The sequence below is a fragment of the Parasteatoda tepidariorum genome, chromosome 1 (genome assembly GCF_043381705.1).
Source record: "Parasteatoda tepidariorum isolate YZ-2023 chromosome 1, CAS_Ptep_4.0, whole genome shotgun sequence".
NCBI lineage: Eukaryota > Metazoa > Arthropoda > Arachnida > Araneae > Theridiidae > Parasteatoda > Parasteatoda tepidariorum.
This window is the reverse complement of record NC_092204.1, coordinates 45,675,506-45,690,446: the sequence shown is the minus strand read 5'-3', so window position 1 is coordinate 45,690,446 and position 14,941 is coordinate 45,675,506. Positions and strand designations below refer to the sequence as shown.

The following is a 14,941-nucleotide window of genomic DNA, read 5'->3' as shown; positions in this document are numbered from 1 at the left end:
AATTAAATTTGTTAAAAATATTAATTTTATTAAAGTTTTTTTTTTTCTAGTTTAGTTTTGTTCATATAGTCCTAGTGGTTAATTTTTTATCTGAATATTTTATTTAGTATAGTGTGGCTTTCAGGAGAACTCCTCCAGACACCAGTCGCGCGTTGTGGCGGGTACCATGGTCACGAAGAAAAGTCACTTCAAATAGGAGTGTGGTGGGGTGAATAGTTTTGTCTTGATCTTGGCATAGGTCAGTGTGAGTAAACCAATCGACACCTTCATTCCTTCATTTCACCCCCATTAGAAATGTGCTCTCACTTGTTACCATAGCAGCAGACAGCCCCAGACTTTTAGTCTGGTGGAGTTCTCCTCAAAGTAGCACAATAACTAATGTTTATTTAACCGTCCACTACTAAGGACCTCGGAAAAGGAGGAAACTTACCTTCTTTAGGTAAACAATAAAGTGTCCTTCCTTTTCTTTTTTTTTTTCTTCCTTTAGTAAGGCTAACATTGTTTGATCAGCATGCTTGAAGCACAAATTTTTTTGTTTTGTTTGGCATGCTATCCAGATCTGTCACTTATGTTATTAAAACCCTTATTTAATTGAAAACACAGCTGCGGGGAGGGAAAAATAAAAGTTGATTTTATTTATCAGGCATTTTATCTGGAATTACCAGTGAAATAATATTAGTGACATTGCTTCAAGATTTCAAACTGGTAATTAAATATAAGAGTTAATATTATTCTCATAATTGAGGGGAAAATTTCAAGATAGGTACTATGTAATTACAGTGAAACCTCTAGTAAAGACCACCTTTATGTAGTGATCTTCTCTATTTACAACCACTTTTGGGAGGCACAAATTTTTTTCCATGGACTTTGTTTTGAGGAAAACCTATGGGAGAGACCATCAAAATCTCTCCCAGCTACCAAGCAAACCGCTGCACCGAATGCAGATAAGATTAAATTAAGAAACAGGGAAAAATATCAAAACCAAAAATATTAATAAAACTAGTAAGTAGATTAAAATGTATTTAAAATATATGTGTGAGGCTCTTATTTCAAGAGGTCTTTTTGCCCAAATCTGAAAGAGATCTACAACCTCATGTTGCGGTCAGAGTGCACTAAAGATGATGCTATTGTCCACGCCCTCATTGGCGAGATTGTAATGCGCCAAGCGTAGCTTTCTAGCGTTCTTTTCTCATTCAATAAAAAATTACCAAACGTTACAGTCCACTTGACTCTATTAGCTCCGGCTAAAATTTTGAAATTCTTAATATTTTCCGGAAAAGAAAGGTTATTTACCTATATGTAAATGGGTTATAGGACGAATTTCTGAAATTATCACCGGTAAGGATGATAATGTCCGTGTGGTTTTCGTACGCACACCTCATGGAATTTTCAAAAGAAGCATTTCAAATATTGCTGTATTACCAATTGTTAACAATACTTAAATTTATATGTTGAATTCAAAATGTGAAAATATAATTGTATTAATATTGCTTAAATTTGTATTTTGATTGTTGTTATTTTTATGATTATTGAAACATTTAAATGTCAGAATATTTCAATGGGGGCCGGGATGTCCACGCCCTCATTGGCGAGATTGTAATGCGCCAAGCGTAGCTTTCTAGCGTTCTTTTCTCATTCAATAAAAAATTACCAAACGTTACAGTCCACTTGACTCTATTAGCTCCGACAGCTATCAATTATTTATTTTTAGATTTGAAAGTTAAATTAGAAAAAAAATAAGCATCTCAAGCAAAAAAACCTCTTTTCATTTTTTAAATCTAATTTTTATGATATAAAATTAAATACAAACTTAAACAAAAAACATAATTGTTCATTAATTTAAAATCGTTCTATCATTCATAATTGGTAAATTTGTTTTTACGCATAATTATATCGGTAGGGATCAATTTTATTGACGCTTAATTTTATTCAGCGATCCGGTTTTCTTGACACCTATACTAGTGGCATTTCCACACCAAGAAAATGACCCTAACTAAAATTAAAATCGCTTGCGAAAAATTATGGACCTTCAATAGCATTTTGAAGTAAATGGAGGTAACCTCTAAGAAAGACCAACCTCCGTTGATGATCATTTTACTGTGGAACAGAGAGTGATCGCTCCCAACACGTTTCACTGTATAAATTAGTAATGTTTTTTTCAATCAAAAGATTTTAATAATTTATTTTAAATTTCTATTGCTATTATTTTCTTTATTTTAGGAGAAAGCTCGAATTGCCATGGATTACTTGTGGCAACAGCGGCATCGAACTAGCGATTTAATGGGAACTGTGCTCAACATTCATAATGGTGACTGGATTAGACGAGGTATTCTTTTGTAACCATACATCTTTAAAAAAAATGTAAACATTTTGAAGTTTATTTGTTTTTTATGATATATCCTTCTTACAAATAGACAGTGGTGTTGGAGCTGGTATTGATTCATATTATGAGTATTGCTTGAAAGCTTACATTCTTTTGGGCGATGATGTTTACCTTGAACGTTTTAACAAAGTATGTCTCTTTGTATTGCCTCTTTATTTATAAAATATTAAAATTTTTTGCATAGTGAACAAGTTTTTTAGTGTTTTGATTGTTATGTGTTCTAATTCTCAGTGTTCCCATTGTTTTGTGTTCTAATTCTTTGTTTTGATTCAAAAATTGCCAATTTTCTTTTCCTTCATGTTGTTTTTTTCTTTTTCCTTTCTTATTTTTTTCCCACCTGTATTTTTATGGCTCCTAGTCACATCCAAGCGTTCTTGCTTTAAGATTTAAATTTTTTTCTTCATTTTTTTTTTGGCAGAGAAAATGCATATAAATGTTTTCAATGGATTCTGTGCCATTTCAGCTGCATTATTTCTTATTACTTATTGAATCAATGTTTTTTTTTTTAATGGTAGTATTATAGTAAATATGTGGACATCTCTAAATTTATTTTATGTGTGGATTTTTCTCTCAATTTTTAAAATGTTTTCTCAAAAAAATTTTATGGTTACAAAAAGAAATGCATTTCATTAATAAATAATAAAATTATTTTGTTTAATTACATACTTAATGAGAGTTAACACTTTGCATGTTGTACCTTACACTTTTAAAATGTTTCCATTATTTTCCACTATGAAAAAATACAAATTTGAAATTTTCAATGCTTTTTGTACCCATTAAATTACATTATTCTAAAAAAATGTTTTTTAATCAAGGTTTTAAATATATATATATATATATATATTTTGTTTTATGCTAGAAACCAAAGGCTGTTGGTTGATCCCCACATAAAATAATTTATTCATTGATATAATTTTTAGCACTATTCTGCAGTTATGAAGTATGTTAGTCAAGGCCCATTACTTGTTGATGTTCATATGCATAGACCACATACTAATTCAAGGAATTTTATGGATGCCTTACTAGCTTTCTGGCCCGGATTACAAGTTAGTTATTTGCATACACATTTTTTTTAAAATTTCTTTAATTATTATTTATTTATTTTGCAATCAAGGTAAACAAAAAGTTATCTTTAAACAAAACATATTACTTTCAGATTTTTTTCATTGACATGTGTTTGGTATCAACTTACTGTTTGGCAATATTGTTTAGGGTCAAACACCATTTCATGTAATCCTTTTAATAGATTTCTATTTTTCAGATTTAATCATTGTGAGCGTATTGTCACTTTCATTTATCTGTGCATGAATACAATAAATTTCTATACCAAATATTTATTTAAATAACAAATATTTATTTAAATAACAAATATAATTCTAGTAAACTAGTGCACTTACTCATGCACAGATGAGAGTGACCATATGCTCGTAATGATTCGATCGAATCATAGGAATTCAAATAAAAGGGTTACATGTAGGACTGGGCGGTGTAAGAAATTTTATATTGTCATATATCGTCTCTTAGACATCATAATATAGCGATGTATCGGAATTTAACATGTGTTCTAAGGATCCTCGCATGCTAAATCATTATATTGTTAAATCGCAAGCGTCATCTTATATCAGCGGCTTAACTTTAAAAACATTTTTGAAACCAGTCAAATATCTTAATTATGGGAATTCACGACCAGGACATGTTTAAGGTTTGATGAGGGCCTAAGCTACCAAAAGTAATTACTATCCTAGTTTTATCAGCCATTCCCAGGGCTTGCCTTAAGTTAACTCAAACCCATAGCATTCTCTATAACTATTGTTCACTGCTCCCTTTAAAATGTGTAGGTTTTAGTTTTCCGGACAAAAAATTTTTAAATAAATATTTATCTTTACTGCTTAATTAGACTAAGCACATTTGCATTGTAACTAATAATTATAACAAGTAAAGCGCTAATAAATTATAAATATAGCTATAGATAGAAATACCTTTTTTGTGTTGTTTTTAATTTTTACTTTTAAAGTAAGAAATTATAACTTCAATAAAAATTTGGATTTTTATTTATTGAGGATTATATAATGCAAGTTATTTGATACTTTGGGAATGATAATTAGGTTTTAAGATAGCAGTTAAAATATTCTGTATTATTTTGCGAAGCATTATTTGAGAAAAACTGCATCTGTTAAAAAATAAGTATTTCTTGCATTAGTTAATTTTTAGTTTAAAGTGTAAATTGAGGTTTATTGAAAGTTGTTTTTTCACACTGAAGTATCTTAATGTAAAAACTGATTCCTTGTGTTGAGTAGTTTTCAAATTAATGACATATTTTTTTCTTCATCTTTTCATCTCAGTTAATGCTCAAGTAATTAAAAATGTGTAACACTTTAATAAATAACTCATAAATGAAATTTTTATGAAACATTTAAAACCCTATACTTTTTTACTTTTTATTTTAAAATACAGTTAATTTTATTTTTTAAATACTTTTATTCTGCAAATTATGTTTTCCTCAATTTATAAAATATTTATACAATATCAATAATTTAATCTGCTCGTTTATTAAACTATTATATTTCTCTATTTCATTTTTAGGTTCTAAAGGGAGATATAAAGCCAGCCATTGAAACCCATGAAATGTTGTATCAAGTTATGCAGAGGCATAATTTTTTACCAGAGGTAAAAGCAATTAAAACTATGATGAAAATAGCTTAAAAGAAAAAATACAAACCATGATTGGCTTTCAAAATATTGAATGTATACCCACATATTTTAGTAGAGCTATTTAATTAGTGCAGATAATACCTTTAAGTTATGAAATCAGACACAAAAATGCACTTTCTCTGAGTAAACATATCTTTTTGTTTTGATGGATTAAAATGTTTGATCTTCAAGCAGTGAAGTACAACCACAGTCTTAGAAATGAGGTTCTAATTTTTTTTTTGAAAAAAAAGGATGGATTAAAAAAAATATGTTGGGAAAGTGGTCTAAAGTTTAAACTCCTTAATATTAATTTTTCTCTTACATATTATGATTACTTAAGAAATTTGTAAGCAAATGAAAAATTTTCTGAAAAGTATACAATTAATTTATCCAAAAATAGTTTCAATCAAAAAAATCATTTTTTTACAATTATTTATTATTTTTTAAGAAATCCTAAAGTGAATAATATTTTTTATTTCTTTAGCCAACTCTATTTAATTCAAATGGATTTAGATTTTGTCATTTTAAATCTCATCATTTTTGATCATTATTGAATTAAATTTTATTTAATTATAAGCAATTATTTTTTATAGTTTCATTATTGTGCACTGTTTTTTTTATTTTCTTTAACTATTACTGACTAAGGTGTTCAAGTGAGCAATTTTTTTCAAATTGCAAATCTCCCTAACATTTTAATAATTGTATGTTTTGAGCACTGTTAAGAAATTTATTTTACGAAATTACATTTTTTCTACCCTGAACTATAGCCTGCATTTAATAATTGGCCTTTTTAATATTTATCCTTTGTATTAAGGTGTAAAATTAGCATGTGAAAACCTGGTTGTTTTCAAAATTATTCAGGTGTTCCAAGTTTGTTTGTTCTTCCTATTCTACAAAGGAAAATGTGTTAATTTATTTAAAATTCTTATTTCTTTCTATAGGCCTTTACAGTTGACTTTCAAGTTCATTGGGGTCAGCATCCATTGCGTCCTGAATTTGTAGAAAGCACTTATTTCCTATACAAAGTAAACATAATCAGTTTATAATTTTTAGACAACAAAAAGTTTTAAAAAATAAATTTTAATGTGTGAATTTAGTTAAGAACAATTTTAATGACATTCTGCTGTTTGAATTTGTAAATTCTATTTTTAAAATTTTGTAACTATTTGAACGTTTTCTATATGTGAGACTTAAAATTCTAATCAATATTTAACATAAAAGTTTTATTTCAGAAACTTACATTTTGAATTTCTCTCCTTTCTTTTCAATTTTATTTATGCCTTAGATAATTATGTATTCTCATTAAATTTTATTAATTGCCAGAGACTTTAAAAATTTACCTGGGTGCTTTCTTACAGAAAAGGACACTTTGATTTTTGAAAGGGCGCTCACTTACCATCATTAAATTTATTAAAATATGTAATATTTGAATTTGATCCTCAATTTTTAAATTACCCTTTTGTACTATTTTATGTGTAAAATAGTAGAAAAGTAATTCTCACTCACAAAGTAATTCTTACTCATTATTAAAATAACAGAAAAAGTTTAAGCTTTTGAAAAATAATTAAAGGCAAGCTAAAATATAATCTCTGTATAAAATTTCTTCAAAAAAAGAAAACTAAAAGAAAAGGGTTAATTGATAAACAACTTTAATGCTTTTTTATATTTTACTTAAAATTAAGAGAAAATAAACATTAAAATGTATTTATTTAAAAAAAAGTAATGTTGAAATTTAAAACCACTAATAAATTCCCAAAATAAAAGACGTAAATATTACTGGGGCTGAATATCATGCTAACTTTAACTATATAACTAGAACCTAAAAAAATTTTACTAAAATTAAGGCATCAAAATTAAAAATTGAAGTTAAATAATTATCAATAACTAACTTAATCAGACATAGACTTTTCATTAAAACAGACGGTTAAGAAAACCTTTTCCTGAAATAATAAAATAATTTTTTATGGGATGATGGCTTATTTTTACAAAAAGGGCCAGGAAGGTACATTTATAGGAATCAAAAGACAAACAGGGTGGGCGGCCCTTTTAAAAGCGCTTAAGGAGAACACTGTTATTGCACTACCTATCTGTTTAATGGTAAATAAGTAGGAAACAATATGATGCCTAATTGAAGTTCTTAATTTGCATTATGTTGCCCTAAATAACTATAGAGAACCCTGCTATTCTCTATTCCCATTGCTTGGATAATCGGAACTAAATAGTGAACTTTTTGTTGTAATATTGAGTCTCATAAAAGTTATTATTCAAATGAGGAAATTAGAAATTATATAAATATTAATCACAATATATTCTTGAAAATAGATGATTTGTAATTTGTATAAGACATTTATTTGTATTGTGATATGTCAAGCAATTTAATGCTAGAATGTGATCACTTATGGAGAATGTTAGCTCAAACTCGCATTCAAATTCAGCATCGCAATTGTGCTGCTTTCCAACAAGCAATCACCCTACAGTTCAACTTTGGATTTTGATTGTTAGGGTAAAATTGTGAGAACACAGATTGTGATATTTTGAGGAAAGGGATTATTCTGTGCTGTGATGTGTGTAAATATTACAAACGTTGAATCGATCTGGAGTTTGTTACATTTATATCCTCCACCTCAATTTATAAGAAAATGTTGCATAATCATAGTTATAGATTGGTTTAGTGGAATTTTATTTTACAGGGTTTGTCTAAGAGATTAATCCAGTTTCAAGGAACTGTTTATTTACAAGCACTCAACGTACAAAGATAGGTGATACATGAAAAGATACGCATACCCCTTAAATTTATTGCTATGTTCTTAGCATTGGGGTTCATTGAAGTTTAGCATTGGGTTTTTCAAACAAGTTGTGTTGGGAGTATGCAAACTTTTTATTCAGGAATACATTACAATTTTAATGATGGACATTCATAGAAATATGCTAGTGAACATATGTACAAAACTGGTTTATCATTGGAATATGTGCCATGTGACCAAGGGCACAAACATTGAACATCTGTATTACCAGAAACTTGGTAAATGTGCTTATCTGTTCATGTTTTTTTCCCACCCGTTTTTGTCCCTCATATTTTTGTTTATACACATCCTTAGAAATTCAATGAATCATTTAGGCTTACCATGTATTATGAGACGGCAATAAATTTAGCTAAACTATATGCAATCTTTAAATATTGGATGTAAATATTTTTTTGTATTGTTCTTTCAATTAATTCTAATTAACTTGTCTTTCCTAGTGTTTTGTGTTCAGGAGACGCTTTATTTTTAATGCTAGCAATTTTGTATATCATAGGCTACAAATGATCCATACTATTTGGATGTTGGAAAGAAAGTTTTAAATAGTCTTCAGAAATATGCTAGAGTGCCTTGTGGCTTTGCAGCTGTAAAAGATGTCAGGACCGGCAGTCACGAAGATAGGTAATTTTTTCCATTACTCTTTCAATTCCCTCTTTAGATTGAGCAATGCATTTCAAAAGTAGTTTTCAGTGTTTAATATTTTTGAAGAAAATCAAATTAACATAAGTAACTTAAGTAAGAATGCATTATGCTAGGGTGTAGTAAAAGAAAATAATTTTTATATCTAGTTTAATTGTGATCTTGAACTGCCTCTTTTGGACACAGTTGTTCCCCATGACTATCTTTTTTTCTCTCCATTGCTCCATAGTTTTGTCTTCCTTTTTTTACAGCTTTGCGTTTTCTTTTTAATCTGTTCAATCATTCATGTGTCTTTGGAATGACTGTCTTGTTTTGAGGGCACGAAACATGTCAACTTTTTTCCCTTAAATTTTGAAGCAATTGAAGTTTTCCATTTACGAGTAAATCGTCATTGCTCTAAGAAATTTTTACTATTTGACTTTCTGATAATTTTTACAAAAATCTATTGTGGCTATATGTTTGAAAGATGTTTATTTATACATTTAAAGGTAAAAAAAGTTGTAAAATTATTAAAATTTTGAGAAAATATACTTTAAAGTCCTTATCTACTGTTACTTCTGCCGTGACAAAATTATCTTTGATAACTCTTGACATTCCAATGTATGGCGGCAAAAATCAATTTATTAATTTTATCCCTTTTATTATCATATTTACAGTTAATCTAATTGCAGAGTGACTACTCATTCTGGGAACAGGAAAAACCTGGAATTCTCTGAGAATATAACAGTGTAATGGAGAACCCTGAAGTTTTAGAGAAATTTATCCTCAACTTAGTGTGTGTCATATTCCTTTCAATAAAAAAAAAGGATTGGCATTTTAATAAAAACAAAATTTGCTTGGATTTAATTTATATGTTTTTATCACATGTAAATAGATATTGTTAAATTTTTAAATTACTGTTAAAATTATGTGAAATCAAGACAGTTTGCAAAACTTTACTTATTTTACTCTGGAATTCTCAGGGAAATTGGATTTGTCAGTAGAATAGTTATCTTGTAATTATAATTAATTATATAATTTTAATCTATTTGTATTTTCTATGTAAAATTCTGCACATAATACAATTCTTTCTACATATAAACAGTGATATTTCTTTTCTGTGTGACTGTACCAAACTTAAGAATCTAGCATAGTTTTAATATATTAAAGTAACATCCACTTCTACTTTAAAACTCTTTTTCCTTATTAACAGTGATAATTCTTTTTTGTATTACATTGCCTCAAATTTATAAACATCACATTGTTTTCATATGTTAAAATGACATCCACTTTTACTTACCCTCTTAATTATATTTTTTCAGGATGGATTCATTTGTTTTAGCTGAAACCTTGAAGTACCTCTATCTGTTATTTGCAAACAAAGATGAACTAACTTTGGAGGTTGACGATTTTGTGTTTACAACTGAAGCTCATTTGTTACCTCTTAGTCTGGCTAGAATTAGCAATGCAAGTCTTCTTGATGTATGAAATCATTTAACTTTTCTATTTTTAAAACAAATTGCTAACAGCTTCTCAAACATTTATTGTTTCATTATATTTTTAAATCTTAATGTATACCAAAATTAAAATCAGTTTATAACAGAAATTGAAATATTACGTTTATTATAATAATTTAAAAAAAAAAAAAAAAAAAAAAAAAAAAAAAAAAAAAAAANAAAAAAAATTTCACTTTCAAACCTTTAACAATATCTGTGTAAGTTTTTTTTCTCAAATTGTATAAATTTTGAAAATTGCTTGTTGCTACAAATTTCCAAAATTCAATGCAATTTGAGCGATAGATTTATGATGGATTTTTAAAAAAAATTTCTATAAAATTTACATACCACTGTTAAAGCTCAGATACATTGTGGTCAAATTAGTTAAAGTTTTATTTGATCCTCTGGTTTCATGCGGGTTTATTTTAATTTTTCAAAACTAATGAATTATTAAGTTAGAAACAATATTACTAATTAAAAAATCATTAAAAGATTTTTAAAATACTCTTGATAAAAGTTTTTTGTATTATAAATACAATATTAAATCGGTACGCTGTTTTGTAATATATTTATTAATATATGTAACTTATACAGTTCACTATCAGAAAGCCATTAAACAATGGAAATTTTTATGTTATAGTTTCAGACGTAATAAAATGTGCATTTAATTGTCTAATAAGATTTTTTTTTCTTATTAAAAGATGCCTATTTCTTCTTTAGACTGCTAGAAGGCTTTTAATTTAAATAAATTTACATGTTATGTTATAATTATGGTGTACTATAATTATAAGTACCACTCTAATATAAATTTATAAGTATTTTTATAAAATTCTGAAATATATATTTAAGTATCCTTTCTTTCCTACTGTTAACACAAAAAATTACTGATGCATTTCATTTATATTTCAGTCTCCAAAATTAGTGAACATTGATGAGAGTGTCACTGAAGATTTCACCCATAGTTGCCCTAACACTCATTACCTTTTCCCTGAAGGACGAAATTTTGCTCAAACTATCCGCATCCCCCTTAAAAATCTTGTCGAAGAAGTATGTCCATCTACTAAAGCACAGTAAGTTTCTTCTTAGGTACTTCTACTGGTTACTGGCCAAGGCCGTCTCAGTCAGTATACCCTATCTAGATTTCTTTAATGTTATATTGCTCCATATATTAACTCTTTTAACCTCTTATCTGCTGCATCTAGCCATCTTATTCTAGGTCTTCCTCTTTTTCTCTTTCCCTCTGGTTTTTGGAAAGCTATTTTTTTTAACAGAATTTTCATCGCTTTGTTGAAATACATGTCCTAGCCACCTTATTTGAGAAACCTTGATCATTTTTTATTTAAAACAATTGTTGCGACTGTTTCAATTTAAAGTATTTGGCAATTATTTTTAAATGATTATTTTAAGCCTTATATATTGCTTAATTTTCTTGAATATAGTAGTAGTCAAAGAAGTTTGAAATTATATTTAAGAAAAATTTAAATTTCACTGTCTAAATGCATCTGCAACTTTTAATATAAAATAAAAATCTCAAGGCTTAGTTAGAAGTTATGTTTTTATATATTTTATTGATATTGCAGTATTTGCACATTGAACACTACTTCCCCTCCCCCTAACCACCCAGTGTCTGCATTGTAAAAGTTAAATTTTTTTATTATTTTTTTCTTTTTTTATGTCTGAGTTTTACTACATTAGGTTCTTTGTATATTGATTGTAATTCATGATTATAACGAATTCTCTAGAAAATATTGAAAACTAAACAGTAAGTTTAATTTTCAATATTTTGGAGATCATTTTAACTTAAGTTTGCTGATATTTTAGTAACTAGTTTTTTTTGTGAATTGGATTTAATGCTCTTTACTATGACCTTCCTTTACAGCATTCCTTCCATTATAATGACCAATACACTTAGTCCTTTTTGCTAATCCATAGATGGACTCAATGTTATTTCATTAAACACCTATTATAACGTTCAATATGAATTGTTTATTCCATTATAAGAACCGAAGCTTAGCTTCTTTCCCAATAAAGTTGTTTCGAAAACCACCTTTAAAACACAAAAGCTTCCTAACAAGTCAATTGGTAGCAAAAGTTAAAATGAAATGAATGGGAAAAAATTTTCTTATAATGTTGCAGCAATATAAAATGTGAAAAAATGTTTATGAAATGTGGATTGCTTTACATTTTTGACAATCAAAAGTGATTATTAAACATAGTTTTGCTAATATTATCTCTGTATTAATGACACAGTTATGAATAAAAACTTGTATTTTCTGCACTCATAGTACAGCAACCTCATGTTATAACATCAATTTTTGTTTTGTCGATAAGAATTATTAAATTTAATGTCAACTTACTTCAAAAAATTTTGACCTTTAACACTGAACTAAGCCAATGTGTTGTTTTTTAAGTATTTATGAGTTTTATGTATATTTCCACAAAGACTTCCAAAAGTTTAGTTAAAGATGTGTTCTTGATGATAGTAAAACCAGTATCCTAGTAAAACTTAGTACATATTTAATAGTTTTCTGTCAAAATATTGAGTAACTATCTGCTACGCAAAATTGTAATTTACTTTTGAAAAGCGATGTGTATTCTTTATTCAACTTTAAATATTGGAATAAACCAACCAATTCTTATTATTCAGTTATTAATTTCTTTATATTGTTGGAAAAGTGTTAACTCGCTAAATTTTCTATAAGAACTTTTTGTTTATATGTAAATCTTAGCAAAATGAACTATTTTCTGGTTTTGAGAAATAATCGACTGTAATTTCCATTGCTTCAACTTCCTTGAAAAACACGAATCCTTTATGAAAAACAATATTTATTGTTTATTTACAATGATAAATAATTGGTTCACAATGGGCAAACAATTATTAGTACCAATTACTGCCCCATTTAAATTATTTCATAAAGTTTAAATTATGCTATATTTGTTAACCTTATAATTTTAATTTTTTTTTCAATTGTTATCTGCTGTTTTAAAAAACTTTGTTTTGTATTTTACTCACAATCTGTAATATTTTTAATTTCAGCGTTAGAACTTTGCATGCATCTGAATTCCAAGGAAACAATAAAGAACATTTGGAAGCTGTTAGAAAGATGGGTATTACCGTTTTAAAACTAGGAGATGGAAAAATTCAATTAATTCACAATATTTCTATGGTAAATATTATTTTTTTGCATAAATAGTATTAATAATATCCAACTTATATTGGAAAGGTTATTGACCATTAAAAACTTTTGTATCAAAATGGTTTTTTCTTATTTGACATTATTTGCGTACAAATTATTTTAAAGGAATGCCCTCTGATAAATTATTAGGATGCAGTTTTAAATTTTATTTGCGATGATTTAAACATTATACCAATTGTATAATTGCATACAAATGTATTTATTTTAGTATTTGTAGATCGTTCTGCAATTCAATTTAGTTTCCTTAACTTTTAATAATTTCATCTTTATTATATTTCTTTTATTCTTTCTATTCTGCTTTACCAGTTGATCACTTTAAAGAAACCAAAAATATGGGTGCAGGAAAAAAAAATTTCTGACTCTTAATATATTTTTTGAAATCAGTGATATTCAAAGAGCAATTTAAGGTATATTTTGGTTCTTTAAGTACAAAATGTAACGATGTAAACAAATTTTGAATGTAATTAATGGCAATCAATGTACATTACTTTTAGAGATATTTTGCATTGTTTTTGTTTTTGCCCTTCTCCAAACCAACATCTAAATATATTTTCTCGTGCAGTGTCTTTGTAGCCACAGCTAGTGCTACATTTCAGATTACATAACTAACTAAGTTATTCTGTTTTTTTAAGGTTAAACTCATCTGGTCCTCGTTGTCTTATTTGTATCATTAAAAAAAGAGTTAACATTGCTCTATCATTTATTCTTGGTATATATTTTTAGGCTGAATCTTCTGAGAGGGCTCAAGAAGGTATTATGTTCATGCAAGAAATAGTTGGACAAACAACAGGTCTATACCACTTGGGTTCATTGGGTATACCTTTTACATGACAAAAACATTTTTTCTTATTTTTTAATTTTTTGTGCATGATCACTGTGAATTTCTCCCTAGCAGATGATTACCAGACTGTATACTTTCATGACGAAGGAAGTAGTCTAAGAGCGTTGCTGACCGCCTGCCCCGCTAAATTTGGAATTGACCTCAGAGGGAAACCACCTGTAAGTTTCTTAAAATATCAATATCTGTGTTTAATCTTTTAGAATATTTCATTAGCAAGTGTCATGGCTAGATGCAAGTTTTCTTGACAAAATTAATTGTCAGCCCCTTATCTTCAAATACAAAATATCTTAATTTTTACCTAAGGGTCTTTATCTGTTTTTTCATTCATTTTGACTTCTATCAGTGGGATTTAACTAAGTTTGAATGTACGCATCAGTGTAAATTTGCTTTACATTCGCAAAATATGGAGGGCAATTTTTCTTTTATTAAAAAGATTTTTTTTCTAAGTAAAATTGTGGAAAATTACAATAAATTTTGGCAAAAGAATTTTATAGAATGCCAAATTTGACATTTATATGGTTAATTGACTTTTAAGAGAAATAATAAATTTTTACAAAATAATCTTATTTTGCTAAAGAAGTTGAATTGGTAATTATAGTTTGTATATGTTGGAAACTAAATTTATATGTTTGTATATGTTGGAAACCACATTTACCTTGAAATGTAAAAGATATACATTACATAGTAGTGATATTCGGTTAATGGTAAAATGCCTTGACTGAATTGAATTAGAGTGATTTCTAAATAGAAGCTCTTAATTCTTTCAGTTTCTACAGAATTATAAAACTTTCTCAGCTACTCTTTTCAGATCACAACAATTCTCATAGAAAAAAGAAATTAATATAATTCAATTTCAAGTATTCAAATTATTTTTTGCTAAAGATGAAAGTGTCCAGTGATAATTTTATTATTTT

General features: G+C 27.6%; 1 protein-coding gene across 3 annotated transcripts in view; it reads left to right on the top strand.

The window, feature by feature from the left end:
* Positions 1 to 14,941, top strand: part of LOC107446095 (ER degradation enhancer, mannosidase alpha-like 2) — a 48,661-nt gene that overhangs the window by 21,948 nt on the left and 11,772 nt on the right. The window contains exons 8-18 of one of the 3 annotated variants that reach the window (XM_016060650.3): positions 2,221 to 2,326; positions 2,415 to 2,512; positions 3,304 to 3,429; positions 4,967 to 5,050; positions 6,016 to 6,099; positions 8,372 to 8,496; positions 9,816 to 9,975; positions 10,899 to 11,059; positions 13,027 to 13,156; positions 13,910 to 13,976; positions 14,082 to 14,185. In XM_016060650.3, the coding sequence (XP_015916136.1) occupies positions 2,221 to 2,326; positions 2,415 to 2,512; positions 3,304 to 3,429; positions 4,967 to 5,050; positions 6,016 to 6,099; positions 8,372 to 8,496; positions 9,816 to 9,975; positions 10,899 to 11,059; positions 13,027 to 13,156; positions 13,910 to 13,976; positions 14,082 to 14,185 (1,245 nt within the window). Of the gene's footprint in view, positions 1 to 2,220; positions 2,327 to 2,414; positions 2,513 to 3,303; positions 3,430 to 4,966; positions 5,051 to 6,015; positions 6,100 to 8,371; positions 8,497 to 9,815; positions 9,976 to 10,898; positions 11,060 to 13,026; positions 13,157 to 13,909; positions 14,001 to 14,078; positions 14,186 to 14,941 lie in introns of all 3 variants that reach the window. The other 2 variants (XM_016060648.3, XM_016060647.3) reach the window with 2 other exon arrangements.